At 42.3% G+C, this 20,981-nt stretch overlaps 1 protein-coding gene across 5 annotated transcripts in view; it reads right to left on the reverse strand.

The window, feature by feature from the left end:
* The window catches only part of RBM17 (RNA binding motif protein 17), a 43,949-nt gene extending 23,610 nt beyond the window's left edge, over positions 1-20,339 (reverse strand). Inside the window, exons 1-3 of one of the 5 annotated variants that reach the window (XM_036341839.1) lie at positions 20,168-20,339; positions 7,873-8,010; positions 4,957-5,073 (exon numbers count right to left, since the gene is read on the reverse strand). In XM_036341839.1, the coding sequence (XP_036197732.1) occupies positions 4,957-5,073; positions 7,873-7,995 (240 nt within the window). In that variant the 5' untranslated portion in view covers positions 7,996-8,010; positions 20,168-20,339. Of the gene's footprint in view, positions 1-4,956; positions 5,074-7,872; positions 8,011-19,337; positions 19,486-19,552; positions 20,095-20,167 lie in introns of those variants that run through there. The other 4 variants (XM_036341831.1, XM_036341807.1, XM_036341815.1 and 1 more) reach the window with 4 other exon arrangements.
* Positions 20,340-20,981: the final 642 nt, after the last annotated feature.

Raw genomic sequence — 20,981 nt, forward strand, 5'->3', positions numbered from 1 at the left:
ATAATCATTCTTTTGGTCATTAATAACCTGAGGATATTTTTCCCATTGATTTTTTAGAGAGTAGAAGGGAGGGGGAGAGAGTGGGAGGAAAGGGCGCGGGGGAGAGAAACACTGATGTGAGAGAGACACATCGACTGGTTGCCTCCTGCACGCACCCCAACCAAACCTGCAATCCAGATACATGCCCTTGACTGGGAATCTAACCTGAAACCCATAGGTGCATGGGCCGATGCTCTCTAATACTGGCCAGGACTTCTTGGGCTTTTTGAAATGCTCTGGAATACATCCCTTCCCTGGGAGGCAGCACTTCTTGTACTGAGTCTGACAGAGATGGATGTCATTCCCTTCTTGTCATCATTAATGTATTTTACCTATGTTTTTATTGATTTTTTAGCAAGGGAGGAAGGGAGAGGGACAGAAAGATAGAAACATCAATCGGCTGCCTCCTGCACGCCCCCTACTGGGGATCCAGCCTGCAACTCGGGCATGTGCCCTGACCAGGAACAGAACAGGCGACGACCTCTTGGTTCCTAGGTTGACAACCACTGAGCTCACTGGCCAGGCTCATTAATTTTTTTAAGGTCCACTAAGATCAGGTTCAGATGATAACATTTTGCATTTCTCTTCTAAACATTTAGAAACTGGAGCTACTTACTCTTTGAAAGGAAAGAGGTAGTCTTAACAAAGAAATCAGAAGGACATAAGGCAGACAGTACAGCTAACTAGAAGATACATGATTGGAAATGGAGCTTTACCCCAGGATGGTGGTCTTGATCCCTATCTGGTTCTGGAAAGCTCCAATCTAATATACAGCCTAAATTTCCTAAACCTCTATACTTACTTCTTCCATGTTTTCTTAGCATAACTCTTTCTTATTATCTCTAAAAATAAGAGGCCTTAACTGGTCTCCACAGACATCTAAAACAAGCACAGCTTAGGACTAGTATTTTTGAGTGCCCATTCTACATCTCTTTCAGGAGGCACACTACCCAATACTATCAAAGGCAGAAAGGTTGCAAAATGTATTTCATTTTGAACACAAAACTAATATGATAAGAAGAGCTTTTGCCCTCACTGGTTTGGCTCAGTGGACAGAGCATCTGCCTGTGGACTGAAGGGTCCCGGGTTTGATTCCGGTCAAGGGCACATACCTTGGTTGCTGGCTCCATGGGAGGCAACCAATCGATATTTCTCTGTCACACTGGTGATTCTCTCTCTCTGTCTCTCCCCTCCCCTCCATTCTCTCTAAAAATCAATGGAAAATATCCTCAGGTGAGAACTAACAATAACAACCAAAAAAAAATAAACAAAAAGAGCTTGTGTTCAATATCAATGGATTTAAATCCAACAATCCTGTTCAGTTTGACATTGTACAATATTACATCATTCCACTGACATTCTGCATTGTAAAACAAATACTGCGTCATTTCCTTGAAACTAAAAAAATCAGAAAACAGTATGATTCGATGAATAAAAGAAGTTAGGAAAATAACTGTAGTCACCTCTGAGGCCCTATCACTGAAAAATTTACACAAATCTATTAAACATAGGGTCCACATAGGATAATTAATAAATTAGTATTCATATAAAGGCAAAGGCACATGAATAAGATTTCCTTTCAGTTTTTAAGACAGAAGAGAAGCTAGTAACCAGTCACTCAACTTATAAAATACTATTATTAGAAAGTTTCTGAGAACAAATTGTCAATATGAAAGTTAATTCTTTGTCATTTCAAAATTTGAAATAAAAAACTTTTACTGTATAAACCCTGCTAAGCCCTAGCCAGCTTGGCTCAGTGGATAGAGCATCGGCCTGTGGACTGAAGGGTTGCAGGTTCGATTCCGGTCAAGGGCATATTGCCTGGGTTGCAGGCTCGATCCCCAGTAGGGGTGTGCAGGAGGCAGCCGATCAATGATTCTCTCTCATCACTGATGTTTCTATCTCTCTCCCTCCCTCTTCCTTCCTCTCTGAAATCAATAAAAATACAAAACAATTAATAATAAAAAATAAACCCTGCTAAGTTTAACAATGAGCCTTCTTCTTTAAATGCTACAGAGAATACAGCAGCCTTAGCCAGTTTGGTTCAGTGGATAGAGCGTTGGCCTGTGGACTGAAGGGTCCCAGGTTCGATTCCAGTCAAGGGTATATGCCCATGTTACGGGCTCGATCCCCAGCATGGGGCGTGCAAGAGGCAGCCAATTGATGATTCTTTCTCATCATTGATGTTTTTCTCTCTCTCTCTCTCCCTCTCCTTTCCTCTCTGAAATCAATAAAAATATATTTTTAAAAAAGAACAGCCCTAGCTGGTTTGGCTCAGTGGATAGAGTGTCGGCCTGCAAACTGAAGGGTCCCGGGTTCGATTCCAAAGGCACATGCCTGGGTTGTGGGCTCAATCCCCAGGAGGGGGCATGCAGGAGGTAGCCGATTAGTGATTCTCTCTCATCATTGATGTTTCTATTTCTCTCCCTTCTTCCTTCCTCTCTGAAATCAATAAAAATATATTTTTTTAAAAAAGAGAAAACAGCCCTAGCTGGTTTGGCTCAGTGGATAGAGTCAGCCTGCGGACTGAAGAGTCCCAAGTTCAATTCCAGTCAAGGGCACATGCCCAAGTTGTAGGCTCATTCCCTAGTAGGGGGCATGCAGGAGGTAGCCGATCAGTGATTCTCCTTCATCATTGATGTTTCTATCTCTCTCCCTTCTCCCTTCCCCTCTGAAATCAATAAAAAATATATTAAAAAAATAAAAAACCTTACCAAAAAACACAAATTGGCAATGAAAATGACTGATTTCTTAAAGCCACTTCAGGAAGTCTACCTTAAGAAAATAATTTTACATGCATAGAGCACTCTCTATGGAGATGTGCATTATAGTGTTATTTATGACGACAACATAAAAGCAGGTCTAGATGGTTCTACAGTTAGGAAACACTTGTATAAATTACAATACATTCACTTGATAGGAATACTTTACAATTAAAAATTGGTTATGTCCTGGCTGGTGTGGCTCAGTTGGTTGAGCATTGTCCCCATGCACCAAAAGGCTGTGGGTTCAATTTCCAATCAGGGCACATGTCCAGGTTGTGGGTTTGATCCCTGGTTGGGGTGCGTGTAAGAGGCAACCAATCGATGTTTCTCTCTCACATCGCTGTTTCTCTTTCCCTCTCCCTTCCTTTCTCTCTAACATCAATAAAAAAGTATATATTCTTTTTTTTAAAATATATTTTATTGATTTTTTACAGAGAGGGAGAGGGATATAGAGTCAGAAACATCGATGAGAGAGAAACATCGATCAGCCGCCTCCTGCACACCCCCTACTGGATGTGCCCGCAACCAAGGTACATGCCCCTGACCAGAATCGAACCTGGGACCTCTCAGTCTGCAGGCCAATGCTCTATCCACTGAGCCAAACCAGTTAGGGCAAAAAGTATATATTCTTTAAAAAATTGGTTATGAACCCTGGGCAGGTAGCACAGTTGGTTAGAGCAGCCCAATATACCAAGGTTCCTGGTCAGGGCACATAATAGTACAAGAATTAATCAGTGAATGCATAAATAAGTAGAACAACAAATCAGTATTTCTCTCTCTCTCCCTCCCTCTCTCTAAAATAAAAAAATAAATTTAAAAACTACTAAAACTAAAAAAAAAATTAAAACTGGTTATGAAAACTACATAACATAAAAAAATGCTTATTGATTAGATTTTTGGGGATGGAAACAATATTATAGGTTCTAGACTCAATATACAATAACAGAAGATGATGAATCAGCTTTTGAGTAGATACAGCTAGAAAAACTTAGGTGTTGAGTTTGTGGGAAAAAATGTTAAATGACTAAGAACCGCCCCCTCCAAAGCATCTCCACTGTGGGGTGCCGGTCCCTCTATACAGACTATTAGCCTGTAGTACCAGTTCTTCCAGCCAAGAAATCCTACCAAGAGCTTCAGCTGTGCGGTGCCTGAGAATAAAAGCAAGTGGAGGAGCAAGAGAATTCCAAACCAGAACAGTCAAAACTGTGAGGAGGATGAGAAACTAAATAAAGAAGGGAAGGGGCATGCAGCTGGAACTGTGTCCTTTTCGGGGGGAGGGGGGAGGAAGGGTACCTTGCTAAGAAATAGTCAGCAATAACAGCATATTCTATCATTAACCTTTGGCCATTTCTCATCAAGCAATCTGTGCACCTAGTATGTTTAAACTACTACAGTCATATTACTTGAATGCCATCTATAAAAAAATAAATGTGCATATATCTAAAGAGTGGGTTAATTTTAACTATATATTATGTTTAATTCATTTGCCCCCCATTTTGTGTAGTTTTAACTATGATTTGGAGTTATCCTTTTCCAGATCTTCCTCATCCTCACTTAACCCATTTACAGAGCTGTACATGTCTGTTTCTTAGTTTTTAAGCTTATGCAAAATTACTGGGATAATAAAGGGCAGTAGAGTTGTCCTTATTGTAATCCACAACAAAACAATGAATACTAATATTCTTTATGATAGCAAAAATTGGGGGGGGGGACGACTATATATCTAGCATTAAGAAAATTAACTACAGTAGACCCTTCACAAGGGAATACAGTAAAGCCATTAATATGAACATATAGTCCTATACTTTTTTACAGAGATGGACAGTCCCAATATATTAAGCGAAATAAGCAAATTAGAAAACAGTAGGTAGAAGAGGCACAGAATGGGAAGATATTCCAAAATCTAAAGTTTTTAACTTCTGGGTAGGATTGAAGTCATTTATTTTTCTTTTAGAATATCTCTAGTTTCTGATTTTTCTATAATAAACTATTTTATTTCAAATAGCTAAATGTTTTAAACTTGATAAGACACAGGCAAAAACTAAGTTGAAAATGATATTGACTAGGCTGCAAAGGTCTACCGAAGAGACTGTGTCCAGCGTGACATATGCATGAAATAAGACATACAGTTAGCAGGAAAGGATGGGCTTACCTTTAGGCCAGCTGCTACGTGAGGCGGGGTGTCCACAATCTGCCGGTCATCTGAAGAGCCGCCTCGCTTTAGGTCAATTACCGGGGCAAGGACTGTACTTTGTTTTGTTCTCTGGCTCTAAAATCATTGAAAAACAAAGAGAGTTTACTGAAGCTTCAAATAAAAATTCATTCTATTTATAACAAAGTTTTTTTGAGGGGTTGGGGGAGTCTTTGTAATGAACCTTTCGGATACAAGAAAATCATAATCTTAAACTAGCCTTTTAATTCTATTATTATTATAACCACATACTGGTTTCATTGGCTTTTTTTTTTTTTTTTACACAAAACAAATTTTCCCCACTGTAAAAGACTTATAGTAAACTTTGTCAGTTTTATTTAAGTTTGCATGTGAAATCATCTCTACAATGGATTCTCCTTTGACCAGGAGGGCAAATCTATAACAGCATATTATGCTTTGACTAGTGTGGATCTTTCACAAGGAATGGATATTTTTTTATATCCTGGGCAAAACAGGAGAGTTTTTTCCCCTACCAATAGAATATAAAATCTTGTCCTACCTGTTTTATTTTGAACCTACAGAAAAAAAATTTTTTTTCTAAGGAAAACATGATCATTCATATACCATCAACCATTGTTAATATTTTATCATATTGTTTTACCTTATACCTGTATTTTATGTTGAACCATCTGAAGAAAATTTGAAGACACCAGGACACTATCCTTAATCAGCTAAAATTATGAACATCCTTTTATATAACCACAACACTATTACCAGACCAAATAAAATCAATAATAGCCTGTATCAATTCCTATCCAATTCATACTCAGGTTTTCCAAGCTAACCCCCAAATGTCTTCTAAATAGTTCATTTTATTTTGAACCAGGATCCTACCAAAAGTCCACAATGCATTTGGTTTTAAGTCTTCTGATTTAGGAAAATCCTCCCTCCTTGCTGTCATCGCTATAATCATCATTTTTGTCTCCTCTTTTTTCTTCTGATACTGTCTTGTAAAATGCTGCACATTTTAAGATCTGTTTGATAAATTCCTGGTGGTCTAGTTTCACTTATTCATCTATGCCCTACAATTATTGAAAACTAAGTTAAATCTTGATTAGGTTAGAGCAGTGCTCTTTGGCAAAAATACGTCATAGGTGAGGTGGTTTGCTTTATGCTACATCACCCCAGCAGGCACACAACTCAGGTTGTCTGTTAATAATGCTAATCATGAACAGATGGGTAGAGAGGTGTCTATTTGATCTTTTGGTTAGAAAGGTTTAAGTTCCCTCTTCCTTTGCAATTTTAAAGTGTTATACATTTTTATTGGTATCAATCATTATTAAAGGCTAAAAATAAGCCACCATCTCTCTTGAATTTAACATCACTTATTATTTCAAGCAAATAAATTTAATCCAATCAATAAGTTACAATTCACAAGGTAAAAACCAAAGTTTAAAGGACAATGGAGGACAGCGGTATCAGAATCATACATTTTTCTATTTGATATATGTTTTTAAAATGGAGATACAGATGAAACCACAATTTCAGTCTGTAGGCAACATTTTCTCTACCAAATACCTTTGGTTATGCCAACCTGGTACTGAGTAATTAATTAGTAAATTAAATAGTCTAAGAGAATCAACGAAATGTATCTTCACTTCCCTTAAAGAAAAACACAACATTAATTTCCATAGCAATCTCAAAAGATATTAGAAAGTTAGAAATGATTTCATAAGCAACTTTTTATTTTGACCGATTAAAAAATCTATTTGAAATCTTAAGAGATCTCCTGAAGTTAATGTATTTGGGTAAGTGAAAAGATGATAAGCATAAATTAAACAGATACTACAGAGGATGCCTGAGAGTCTAGATTTCATATAAAAACACAATTCCTTGCTTATCAGCACCCAATTCTTTACTTTTTATGTGAGTAAAATAATGGTACAGAAAAATCAGTGTGTTATCCATAAATTTTATTTGCCTTTTTAATATATTTCCTTTTGGAAGAGTCTATTTTCTAAGTTTTATTTTACTCAAGCTGATTTTTAACCTATATTTATAATTATGCACTGGCTGGATAGAGAAGGTGATCCTAAAGTACTAGGCAGGAAGAAACAAATTATCTAGGATTTTTGATTGGCTACAAGTAATTCACAAAGCTGACAATTTTTAAACTGATAATAAAGAATTATCCCAAGTAGTTTTTAATTTGTACATCTCTAGAATATTTTTACTTCTGCTTTTCTATTTTCTATTCCTAAAAGTATTTGACAGTAACATTTTAATATCAAATATCCAGTGGGCACCTATGTTTTTAATGTTTTACACGTTGAATAATTTCAAGGATGCAGCCAATGCCCAACATGTATACAACTAGAACAAAAATAGTGACTCCCACACTACATACACCTGACGCATTCACAACCAATCTGAGCCCTCAGTAACACATACACATTAGAACAGCTTACTAATTACTGCAGAGCTTCCTTTCTCAAAGTGCTGATTCCAAACCACCTACAACAGCAGGAATACTACCAAAAATGCAACTCTCATGGGCCCCAACCTAGAACCAGAATTTACCAGTATATCAGGAATATGGCCAATGAAGCAATATTTTAACCAAATTCTCAGTAATCTTAGACATAATGAAGTCTGAAAACCTGTTCCACTGTTGGAAACCGAGTATTGCCTTTCTCCATTGGAATCCCTGAAATAGTTCTATTCCCAGGAATTAGGAAGAGCAAAATGACCCTTAGCTCCTTGTTCTTCTCTACATAGAGCCTCTCTCCCCATAAATGTTTAGCCCTACATAATCAATAAAAAGGCAGCAGAGCAAGCTAAAATCATATTACTCTTAATCTAAGGAGGAACCTGCTCTGTAGACTTTTCTACTTTCACACTGTGGGCTTATCTTACCTTTGCTTGAGTGAGAGCTGCCTTCTTCACCTGAAGCTGAGATTGTAGAAGTTTGAAGTTTTTGGACCAGCCTTCTGTTTTCGAGTCACTGGTCTCCACTCCCAGGTCATCATACAGTGACATCTTTTCAGTTTAATGCTGAAAGGCAAGGGAGGGGGGTAAAAAATGCAAAATACAGTAAAGATTTAAAATCTTTTCATGTTGCCCTGGCCGGTGTGCTCACTGAAGAGTCATGGGTTCAATTCCCAGTCAAGGGCATGCACCTGGGATGCAGATTCAATCCCGGCCCCAGTTGAGGCACCATTTTCAAGGAATTGTAGAGGTAAAATGTATTTAAAGAGATCTCCTAGCCCAGAAACCTTCAAGGACAAAAGCCAAGACATCTGATATCACTAATAAGCGTACTTTCTAATATGCATATATTATTTTAAAAGTAAACTTCTATAATTAATAAGATCATGTGGTCAAGGAATTCATGTGAAATCAGTCTGTTCTACAGCATATAATGAGTTAAAGATGAAAGGTTCTAGATTCAGGACATTATTAATTACATATATATAATTTAAAAAATTCTATTTGGTCTCAATAGCAAAAAGTAGAAACCTCCCAAAAACACTAGGTTCACTCAGCACAATTAGCTACCCCTTTACAGAGAAAAAATTTAAACATGTCTAGAAATTAAAAAAACAACACAGAAATGATCTCACAGAAGTAGGTTAACCAAATAATGTATTTTATTATTGCTTGTTAAGGGAAGTGTAGAGAGTTAGATCTTAAATATCCTGACTTCCTCATGACATTGGTTACAAAGAGAGAATCAATCTACATGTGAATGATCAATACACAATATCCCTGTGGGATAGAGGAATACAAGATTACAACAAAAATGAAGACAACAATGGTTGCCCTTGCTGGTCTGGCTCGTGGATAGAGCATCAGCCTGCAGACTGTTTCGATTTTGGTCAAGGGCACATGCCCGGGTCGCCAGCTCTCTCCTCAGTAGGGGGCATGCAGGAGGCAGCCGTTCAATGATTCTCTCATCACTGATGTTTCTATCTCTCTCTCCCTTCCCCTTCCCCTCTGAAATCAATAAAAATATATTTTTAAAAAAGACAACAATGGTTAACATTTATTAAACCTTATCTGGCCAGGGTGGTTGTAAATGCAGTATTTGCTGAGGAAGCCTAGTGCCCCACTACATTGTTGCTTCTTAATATCCAAACCCTCAGATTACCTAAAAGCTCTGTTTTAATTTCTTAATGAAAAGGCCCCAAGGTAGCACAGAAGCAGGATGAATAAAAACAGGGTCCAGGCTACTGGTGGCTGCTCCAATCAATGACCTACATTAAGGCTTCTGTGACAACTCACCAGCTTAGCTGATAGAAGCACGTACAATTTCCTAGAGATCACATCCGACAGGGAAATGACCAGTGCCTTCAGTGCCAGACACAGTGAACATTTTATCCAGGAACCTGGCAATGCCTTGTTACATTACACTTGAGTCACTAAAACTAAATGAAGAAAAAGTAATGAACTTCATTTCTTAATTTAGTATGACTGAAATACAACCTTGCCTTCAAAGCTTTAGAGGGAATCCTCCTGGAGTCTACTTCCCCCTAGCCTACTTGGTATTCAGAACTAATCATTCTTATCTAAATTAAAATTTAGACAAGATATCCTTAAACTTTAAATTTAATGTGGAAAAACTCAGAGCAACAGCAAGAAAAAAAAATGCTGAGTGCTGAATGTCCGGCTTAATATTGTGATTCTCAGAAAAATGTACTTCAGCCCTAGCTGGTTTGGCTCAGTGGATAGAGTGTTGGCCTGCGGACTGAAGGGTCCCAGGTTTGATTCTGGTCGAGGGCACATGCCTGGGTTGCAGGCTTGATTCCCAGTAGGGGGCGTGCAGGAGGCAACCAATCAATGATTCTCTCTCATCACTGATGTTTCTCTCTCTCTCTCCCTCTGCCTTCCTTTGATAAAACACACACACAATGTACTTCAGAAATGACCATGTATCTTTCATCTATCCTACTTTAATTTTTTGAGCCCTCTTCATCCAATTGGTCATCAAACCAAAGCCTAGTAAAAACCATGGGTTCATTTGTTCTGTCTTTATTCTTATAAAGACAAGGGAAGACTATCACATTCTGGGAAACAAACTTAAAAGAAGCTTTCTGGAAAATTACAAACATAAAGACAAATTTTTATGATCAAAATTGGTTTGCAACCCAAACTTATTTTTCTAATATCTATACTAATAAAAGGTTAATATGCTAATCAGACCAGATGTCTTCCGGACGTCCTTCCAGACAAAGCCATGGTGGCGGGGATGAAGCAGAGGCAGTTAGGGGTTATCAGGCCAGCAGGGGAGAGCAGTTAGGAGGATCAAGCCGACAGGGAAGAGTAGTTAGGGGGATCAGGTCAGCAAGGGAGAGCAGTTAGGGGGATCAGGCCGGCAGGCAGGTGAGCAGTTAGGAGCCAGCGGTCCCGGATTGCGAGAGGCAGTTCGACATCCCCCAAGGGGTCCCAGATTGGAGAGGGTGCAGGCCAGGTTGAGGGACCACCCCGCCTCCGTGCATGAATTTTGTGCACCGGGCCTCTAATCTCTTCAAAAAAAAACTTGAGAACTTCATGAGATAAGGTATTTACAAATGGAAATAGGTTAACCAAATGCCCACTAAACTATGAAGGGGAAATGCCGGGAGCCGGTCCATCCTTGCTGTTTCAAAGGACCTGGCATATATGGCATACTGTTCTTAATATGTTTGCTCACCTTGGCACTATGTGTTTTAACCAAGGTCTCCTCTCTGAGAAAGGTTGTTTCCCCAGGTAGGGATTTTCCCTTGAAGTTAGGGAGGGAATAAAACCTCTTAACTAAGTGCCAGGCGGGTAATTAATCACTTTAACTACGAACAATCGTGCTTAAGCTACATAATCTTTACTCCCTGGAATGAAGATAAGAAACGCCCTAACCTTTGTAATAGAGATTGATAGGATTGAATCAACTGGTATAAATACAGATGCAACAAGACAGCAAGACCCAGAACTTAGAAGACAGAACTTAGAAGACAGAACCAAGAGAGACAGAACCTAGGCACAGAACCTACACAGAACGTTCTCTAGAGACAGAAGAACTTTGCTGGAGAGAACATGGCAAAAGATCCTGGACAGAAACTGGCCTCAGAACCTAGAGACAGAGCCTAGCGAGAGAACATGGCAAAAGATCCCAGAACCTAGCTGGAGAACCTAGCAAGAGAACATGGACACAGAACCTGGCAAGAGGTCCTAACCAGAACCTCTATGGAGATCCTGACCAGAACCTGGCTAGAGATCCTGGCGAGGCTGCTGATCAACTGAACGCTGTCCCCATGTCATTCCTTCTTCGCCGACTCCATCCACGCCTTTGGGGACCCCTGGACCTGCTGGGGTCGGACCCCGGCATCTGGCGCCCGAACAGGGACCCCTAGGTAAGCCCCACTCTCGGGATGGATAGGACTCCACCGTAGGAAGAGGGTGGATAGTCTTCGCCGACTCCGTCCACACCTTTGGGGACCCCTGGACCCGCTGGGGTTGGACCCCAGCATATGGCGCCCGAACAGGGACCCCTAGGTAAGCACCCCACTCTCGGGATGGATAGGACTCCACTGTAGGAGAGGGTGGATAGTCTTTGCCGACTCCGTCCCCACCTTTGGGAAGCCCTGGAACAGGATTCCCCTAGGTAAGCCCCCCTCCCATTGAGAACCCCACACTCGGGATGGATAGGACTCCACCAGGGTACTTCAGACCCCCCTATAGAGGATAAGTAGGGTAAGAAGGTGGATAGTACAGAACGTAGATTGAGAAGAAGTGCCATACTGAGTCTAAAGAAAGAAGACTCCGTATTGATCTTTTAACACATATGCTTGCTAGCAGAGGAGTTAAGGTTACTCCCAGTCAGACAGAACGTTTTATACAAGAAGTATGTCCATGCTTTTCTGAGGAAGGAAAGGTAAATGTAAAGGCATGGGAGGAGGTAGGCCCAAGGAGCCTTATCCTTAACCCCACTGCAGCCTTTCCACCCTGGGAAAGTGCAGGATTGGCAAGCTCTCCCTGGGGTGATAGATCAGGACTCAGGTAATAGTGGAAAGCGCCAATCCTACTCTTAAAATGGATACAAGAGAGCACTTGGGGTTTTTTCTTTTTAATGCCTGCTTTTAAAAAATAAAAAAGGGGGAATTTGCCGGGAGCCGGTCCATGCTTGCTGTTTCACGGGACCTGGCATATATGGCATACTGTTCTTAATATGTTTGCTCACCTTCTTGGCACTATGTGTTTTAACCAAGGTCTCTGAGAAAGGTTATTTCCCCAGGTAGGGATTTTCCCCTGAAGTTAGGGAGGGAATAAAACCTCTTAACTAGTGCCAGGTGGGTAATTAATCACTTTAACTACGAACAATCATGCTTAAGCTACATAATCTTTACCTCCTGGAATGGAGATAAGAAACGCCCTAACCTTTGTAATAGAGATTGGTAGGATTGAATCAACTGGTATAAATACAGATGTAGTAAGACAGCAAGAGACAGAACTTAGAAGACAGAACCAAGAGAGACGGAACCTAGGCACAGAACCTACACAGAACGTTCTCTAGAGACAGAAGAACTTCGCTGGAGAGAACATGGCAAAAGATCCTGGACAGAAACTGGCCTCAGAACCTAGAGACAGAACCTAGCGAGAGAACATGGCAAAAGATCCTGGACTGAACCTGACTATAGAAATTGGCAAGAGAACCTGACTAGAACCTGGTAACTGAACCTGGCTGGAGAACCTGGACAGAACCTGGCTGGAGAACCTAGCGAGGGAACATGGCTACAGAACCTGGCTGGAGAACCTGGAGAATCTGGCTGGAGGACCTAGCAAGAGAACATGGACACAGAACCTGGCTGGAGATCCTAACCAGAACTTCGCTGGAGATCCAGACCAGAACTTGGCTGGAGATCCTGGCTAGAGATCCTGGCGAGGCTGCTGATCAACTAAACGCTGTCTCCATGTCATTCCTTCTTCGCCAACTCCGTCTATGCCTTTGGGGACCCCTGGACCTGCTGGGGCTGGACCCCGGCAGGGAAAGATTAGCTTCATTCTTTTTAGCATCTCCAATTTCTGGCACAGAGTAGGCATTTAATAAATATTTGTTGAAATATTAATATTCAAATAAAAGTCTATTTAGCCACATTAATCAGCAGTGAAACCACACAATGCCCACAAATTCCACTAGAAAGAGTAGGTAGGCAAAGGATTCTGGAGATGGATGGTGATAATGATCACACAACATGAATGTACTTAATGCCACAGTACTATGCTTTAATTTAAACATGGTGGAAGTGGAAAATTTTATGATATTGATATATATATATATATATATATATATATATATATATATATAACTACAATTTTTTTTTAAAAAGGACTAGGTAAAAGGGAGGAAGAAGCCACACTGAAGAGGGGGTGTGAAATAACAGACTATTGTTTAACTCTCATGCATCTTCCAACCTGGAAGAATAATCTCTCATAGAATTATTTCCCCAAATTTTAGAATTAAAAAAAGAAAATCACGCTGTGTAGAGCAGCAGTAGCCGACTGGTGGTCTGTGGACTACTGGTGGTCTGTGAGGTCCAAAAGGTTGGCAACCACTGGTGTAGAGGATCTCTGCCACCAAACAAGTTCTTTCATCTGAAAATCCAATATTTAACAAGGATTTCAGGGCTGAATTAATAAAGTTTCATGAGATCATACTTCCTCTGTCTCTATTTCTAAATTGAAGATGGTTTGTTGACAATTCTATTTGATTCACCTTTATGTGCAAGCTTCAGAAATCATTATGCAGCAAAATCTTACATTAAAGTTCCTTGCTTCTATTCTCAAAACCTTCAAAAACACACTTTAAATATTAGAAACTGATGTCATCTTAGCATCATCTCCTAGTTTCTGCAATAAAGTGTTTATAAATCAGATATCAGCATCACAGTAAATGCAGAAGGGCTTTCTTATTTATACTAGATTTCAAATCTACAGGATTGCCCTAGATCAGGAGTGGGCAAACTTTTTGACTCAAGGGCCACAATGGGTTCTTTCTTTATTTATTTTTTAATATATTTTATTGATTTTTTACAGAGAGGAAGGGAGAGAGATAGAGAGTTAGAAACATCGATGAGAGAGAAACATCGATAAGCTGCCTCCTGCTCATCTCCTACTGGGGACGTGCCCGCAACCCAGGTACATGCCCTTGACCAGAATCGAACCTGGGACCTTTCAGTCCGCAGGCCGACGCTCTATCCACTGAGCCAAACCGGTTTCGGCAACACAGTGGGTTCTTAAACTGGACCGGAGGGCCGGAACAAAAGCATGGATGGAGTGTTTGTGTGAACTAATATAAATTCAAAGTAAACATCATTACATAAAAGGGTACGGTCTTTTTTTTTTTTTTTTAGTTTTATTCATTTCAAACGGGCCGTAGTTTGCCCACGGCTGCCCTAGATCCACAGTTTGGCTCAGTGGATAGAGTGTTGGCCTGCAGACTGAAGGGTCCCGGGTTCGATTCCAGTCAAGGGCACATGCCCGGGTTGTGGGCTCAATTCACAGTAGGGTGTGTGAAAGAGGCAGCTGATCAATGATTCTCTCTCATCATTTATGTTTCTATCTGTCCCTTCCTCTCTGAAATCAATAAAAATATGTTTTAAAAAAACAAAACCAACAAATCTACCAGACTGCATTATTCACAGCAACAACACATTCATCATCCATCCATGCATGTATGGCCTGCTTTAATTAATTACTATATTGCTACAAGCACCAGTGACTTTACCATCCAAAACAAGATACAGGATTTGAACAAGAACCTACACTCAACCCCTATGAACCTCACCCCCTAATCCCATTCCAGTGATTTCCCTGGCCCCGGGGTGAGCAGCAATCTGAATCCCATTCTCATTAATTCCTTGCTTTCCTTCATGTAATTTTTTTTTACATAGCTTTATTGCAACTATTCATTAAGAGGTGTGTATACTTTTTTTAACTTTAGGTATTTTAAGTACTTATACAAAACTAGAGGCCCGGTGCATGACATTCGTGCACTAGGGGGGTGGGGGTACCTCGCAGTCTGGGAGCCCACGGGGGATGTCTGATGGCTTAAGCTGTGAGCCCAGGTTCTGGCTGAGCGGCGCTCCCCCTGTGAGAGCACACTGACTACCAGGGGACAGCTCCTGCATTGAGCGTCTGCCCCCAAGTGGTCAGTGAGCATCATAGCAACCAGTTGTTCCACCGTCGAGCTGAAACCGGCTCTCCAACATCCCCTGAGGGGTCCTGGATTGCGAGAGGGCATAGGCCAGGCCAAGGGACACCACCAGTGCACAATTGGGGCCAGGGAGGGACATAGGAAGTTGGCCAGCCAGGGAGAGACCATGGGAGGGCTCCAGGGTATGCCTGGCCTGTCTCAGTCCCAATCAGCCAGACCCCAGCAGCAAGCTAACCTACCAGTCAGAGCATCTGCCTCCTGGTGGTCAATGCACATCATAGCAACTGATCGACAGTCGACTGTCTGCACCCTGGTGGTCAGTGCACATCATAGCAAGCAGTTGCACAACTTTAGCATATCATTAGCATATTATGCTTTGAGTGGTTGAATGGCTGACCGGATGACCGAATGCTTAGCATATTAGGCTTTTTTTTTTTAATATATTTTATTGATTTTTTACAGAGAAGAAGGGAGAGGGATAGAGAGTTAGAAACATTGATGAGAGAGATCCATCAGCTGCCTCCTGCACGCCCCCCACTGGGGATGTGCCCGCAACCAGGGTACATGCCCTTGACCGGAATCGAACCCGGGACCCTTGAGTCCGCAGGCCGACGCTCTATCCACTGAGCCAAACCGGTTTGGCAAGGTTTTTATTATATAGGATATCATAGTTGATTTGTGATAGGATATCATTTCTACCACTGAATGTAACAAATGCATTGACAGACAGCCAGGACCCGAACTTAATTCAAGCTGAGATGTTAACTCAGATGATATAACACATTTATTTCATGAAGTCTTGTGCCAGGAAATAAAACAGCAGCACTTTCTAACATTTGTATATACCTTAAGGAGCCAGGATCAAATGCAAATACCGAGAACTGATTTTTACAACTTAATATACCTATTTACTTCTTTTTTAATTGTAACACCACCTTTTGGTCAACATATCTTTCACATATGCTCCATTTAAGAACAAACACAGTTAACATGGCTCTGCTAGAACAGTGACTTTCAAGATTCTACCTAAGCTGGCAAACTATGTTTGTTAAAAATGCCCTACTGGCAGAAAAAGAACATGGAAGAAGTTTTCTCCGAAATATCCCACCTATTTACCTTTCAAGAGCATCTTGGAAGCCTTTGGTGACTACTACTGATACATAAAACTATCTCCAAATGTTTTTTGTTAAAAAAAAAAAAAAAGATGTTTTATTGATTTTTAGAGAGGGAGGAAGGAAGAGGGAGAGATAGAAACATCAATGATGAGAGAGAATCACTGATCGGCTGCCTTCTGTTTGCCCCATACTGGGGATCAAGCCCACAACCCAGGCATGTGTCCTGACTGGGAATCGAACCAGTGACCTCCTGGTTCATGGATTGATGCTCAACCATTGAGTAACACTGGCTGGGCACTATCTCCAATTTGTTTCCCCTGAACACAGTTGGATCAGGGCAACTTTTACATGTTATGCCTCAAGTAAGGGCTGTTTTTACTTCATCCTTGTATCTCTATCTTAGTACCATGTTTGGAAAATTGTAAGTGCTTTATAAATATTTTCTAATTATACCCGTGAATGGATGAAAAGTGTTAATGTACCTACTTAAATCACATTATTATGAAACAACTAGAGGCCCGGTGCAGGAAATTCGTGCACTGGAGAGGGCAGATCCCTCAGCCCAGCCTGTGCCCTCTTGCAGTCCAGGACACCTCAGGGGATGTCCACCTGCCAGCTTAGGCCCGCTCCCCAGAGTCCGGGACCCCTTGCTCCTTACCGCCCGCCTGCTTGCTGCTCCTTACTACTTGGCTCGCTGCTCCTTAGTGCTGGTGTGAAGGCAGGAGAAGCTCCCACCACCACCGCTGTGCTCGCCAGCCGTGAGCCCAACTTCTGGCTGAGTGGCACTCCCCCTGTGGGAGCGCACTGACCACCAGGGGCCAGCTCCTGCGTTGAGTGTCTGCCCCCTGGTGGTCAGTGCCCATCATAGCGACCAATTGTTCCGCTGTTTGGTCGGTTTGCATATTAGGCTTTTATTATATAGGATAAGATCTGCAGATATGTCTTTTCAGGATATTAACTTATGGTAAGTAATATTTAATATAAGTGGTAAATTTTAAATAGTATACTATAATTAATGGGACAAAAAAATACTACAACCATACAACTAATAATAAATCAAGGTCTGAGTTCTGAGCACCTCAAGAAGCAAGCTTGGTAAGAGGCCTTTTTATCACTAAATAGATACTCAGGTACCATGAAGGGGAAATGAAGTCTGAAGAATATGGAAAGTATATTCCGACTGAAAGGAATAGGAGGAGCAATGGACATTGATGTCCACAAAAAAATAGGTAATACAAAGCATCTGCCTCATAGAGTTACAATGACTTTTTAAAGAATTTTAAAATTTCACTATACCTCCACATCTGATACCCTTGTTACAGTTTAATATTCCTATTAATTTTCAGACTCGATTATTACCAAAATAACATAGGCTGGAGTGTATTCCAAACAAAGTCCATGAGAGTCACCTGTAAGTTAGGTGTATAATAGAACATCCTTCACAATTTACTATTATGAAAGACTAGAGGGATTACTAGCTCTGGATCATCTGTTCCACGAAGATAATTTAAAATAAACCAGGTAAGTTCTGTCTGGTATGGCTCAGTTGGCAGGCCATCAAACTGTGCACCAATTCCCAGTCAGGGCACATGCCCAGGTTGCCAGTTCAATCTCCAGTTGGTGGGTATGGGGAACAACCAATTGATGTTTCTCTCTCTCTAATATAAAAAACACATTTAAAACAACAACAAACCAGGTAAAAAGAAATCCACTTGCCCTGGCCAGGTAGCTCAGCTGGTTAAAGCATCATTCTGATATGCCAAAACAATATGCCAAAACTTGGCATATCAGAACAATGCTTTACCCAACTGAGCTACTTGGCCAGGGCAAGTGGATTTCATTGTTCCCAGAAAATACACAACCAATGAATGCATAAATAAGTGGAACAAATCGATGTTTCTCCCTCTCCCCTTCCTCTTTCTAAAAATTAAAAAAAAAAACCACGAAATCCACTTTATAAAGTTACATTTGGGAATGCACAAAAATGCTCCCCCAATTCTTATCTATAATATCTATAATAATAAAAGCATAATATGCTAATTAGGCTGAACATCCTTCCAGACGAAGCCCGAGCTACCAGGGAAGCCCGGGTCCCCAGTGCCAGACGGAAGCCGGTGCCAGCAGCCAGGGGAAGGAAGGCCTACTCTTGCACAAATTTCATGCATCAGGCCTCTAGTTTTCCATAAAAGCTATCCTTAGTCATCAGAGCGCTCCACAATCAGAATAGCTCTTCACTGTTAACACTTTTATTACACCAGGTTATATTTCTGTCTATCTCACAATCTGTTCTAAACTGTACAGCTTGCAGCACATTCCTTATTTTTAAAAAATCTGTTTTTATTGATTTTAGAGAGGGAGAGAGAGAAACATCAATGATGAGAGAGAATCATCCACTGGCTGCCTCCTGCACACCCCTATTGGGGATCAAGCCCTGACCAGGAATGAAACTGTGACCTCCTGGTTCACCCTCCCAGGCTCAACCACTGAGCAACACCAGACAGGCTGCAACACATTTCTTTTTTATTCTTTTTCTTTAAATATACTTTTTTTTTTTTTTTTGATTCCAGAGAGGAAGGGAGAGGGAGAGATAGAAATATCAATGAGGAGAGAGAATCCTTGACTGGTTGCCTCCGGCAGGCCCCCCACTGGGAACTGAGCCCACAACACGGGCATGTGCTCTTGACGGGAATCGAACCTGGGACCCTTCAGGCTGTTGCTCTATCCACTGAGCCAAACCGGCTAGGGCTGCAACACATTTGATAAAATTCTAAAAATAAAACACACTCCACTTTAAGTTACTAATTTATTACCCCATATTCCCTGAATATCCTTATAGCCAAAATGTCTGCAACCTTTATCCCATAAAAACGTGGAAACTGTGTTGCATCCTTTAAAAACTCCACCTGCTGCTGGGAGATACGGTCTTCCTCGACCTGCATATATGCACATTTTGCCCTTATCCAGAACACATTTTCCATCCATTCGCCTGGTTCTAGCAATTAGTACCCTAAGGCTTCTCCTAGACCTAGAACCTTTTAATCCGACCTGATTACCTCTCCTCAACCCTCTCTCGGCCTTACCGGAAGCTCCCAGAATGCACGGTGGTGCCTCTGGTAGCAGAAGCTACCTTGACACTCCTTTCCTCTGCGGGACACCTTTCCCCATCTTGCAGGTCCAACAACAAAACCCCTCCAAGACTCAGTTTCAAGCATCACTCCCTCTCCAGTCCAGGCATGGGTTTATGACTGTTTCCCTGGAGAACGAACTCCGAGAGCAGGGGTAGAATCTTATTCACCTTGCAACTGCTGTTCATAACACATGGTCTGGGCAAGAGGTGACGCTTAAGACATGCTGGCAGCTGGAACATGACGCTAAAACACCAGCTTTGAAAGCACACAGACGGAGGTAACACCGGAGTCACGTCTTCTTGCCAGGAAACCCCTCGTCTCCGCGGGTATGACCTGTGGGGTCCACGGCCCAGGAAGGGAAAAGCTTCTCTCCGCTCCACCCCCGGCTCAGAGGCAGCCAGTGCGCTGGGCCACAAGTGACACGGGCCCGGCCACCGGGGACCCGGCAACTTTTCCGACACACGATCAACGGCGGGGAGAGAAAAACGTCCTCGGGTCCAAGGCAGACGGACACAGACAGACGGTGAAAGAATGCGAGCAGAGAGGAAGAGCCCGAGGCAGATAAAGGAAAGCGGCGGCCGGCACGCAGGAAACGGAGGGGGCGGGGGGCCGCCTGGAGTCCGAGGGCGCCGGCGGCTCCGGGGACCGACCGGCCCGGGACCTCCCGCCCCACTGCGACGCGGCCTAAAGCCGCGGTCTCCCGTCCAAATGCCCCCGCGGAGGCGCTCCCGCCCCGCCTCCCGCCAGGGCCCCCGTCCCGGTGTCCCCGGGGCGCCACTTACCCGGTCCGCCAGGCCGACCCTCCCCATGGGCCGCAGCGGCGCACCAAGGCCCAGGCGCCGCGCTGAGGGCAGGCTGGGCGCACTCGGCGTCAGCCCCGTGACTGTCCGGACCGCAGCCGGCGCCAACCCCGACGCCGAGTCCGCAGGGCGCGTGCGGGCGCGGGGTCAGGGAAGGGAGCGGCAGGCAGAGAGGCACTCACTTTCGCCGCTCTCGCCTGGCCACGGCGCCCCCTCCCGGCGGGAGGGCCGCACTGCATCCCCTTCAGCAGGTGTCGTTTTCTGCCGGGAGGTGTCACAGTGATGCAAGTTTGTGAAATTTCAGACTCCCAGGAGAGCTTTGCAGTGACGCCAGATGCTGAGGAGGAGAAGTGGTCCAGGGCTGCAGAGATCGTCCTTGGGAGCCAACTGTGTTGTAATAGAAGGGAAAGGGAGAATCCCTCCCAGCCCTTCGTTCTCATTCATTCAACACCATTCCTCTGTATGCACAATGCTGAACATTAGTCACCGCGGGCAGAATAAATGGGAAAACTGCTAGAAAAGAAACGATAACAAGCATTGAATTAACTGTACGACGAAGGAAACACTAGATATGGAGTTTAAGGATGCATAAATATAATAAACCTCACAATTGAAAAACGATATAACAAATTTGAGAGGAAAACAGGAAATGGGATTTTGCGTAATTATGATTTTCATATAAGAAAATTCTAAATAAAATATTTGTACTGCATTTGGACAGAAATCCTCAGTCCTATAATAATGTTATTCCCAGTGCTTCAGCACCTCCAGCACCACCATGTGAAAGGGAACATTC

This window comes from Myotis myotis, unplaced genomic scaffold (genome assembly GCF_014108235.1).
Source record: "Myotis myotis isolate mMyoMyo1 unplaced genomic scaffold, mMyoMyo1.p scaffold_m19_p_1, whole genome shotgun sequence".
NCBI lineage: Eukaryota > Metazoa > Chordata > Mammalia > Chiroptera > Vespertilionidae > Myotis > Myotis myotis.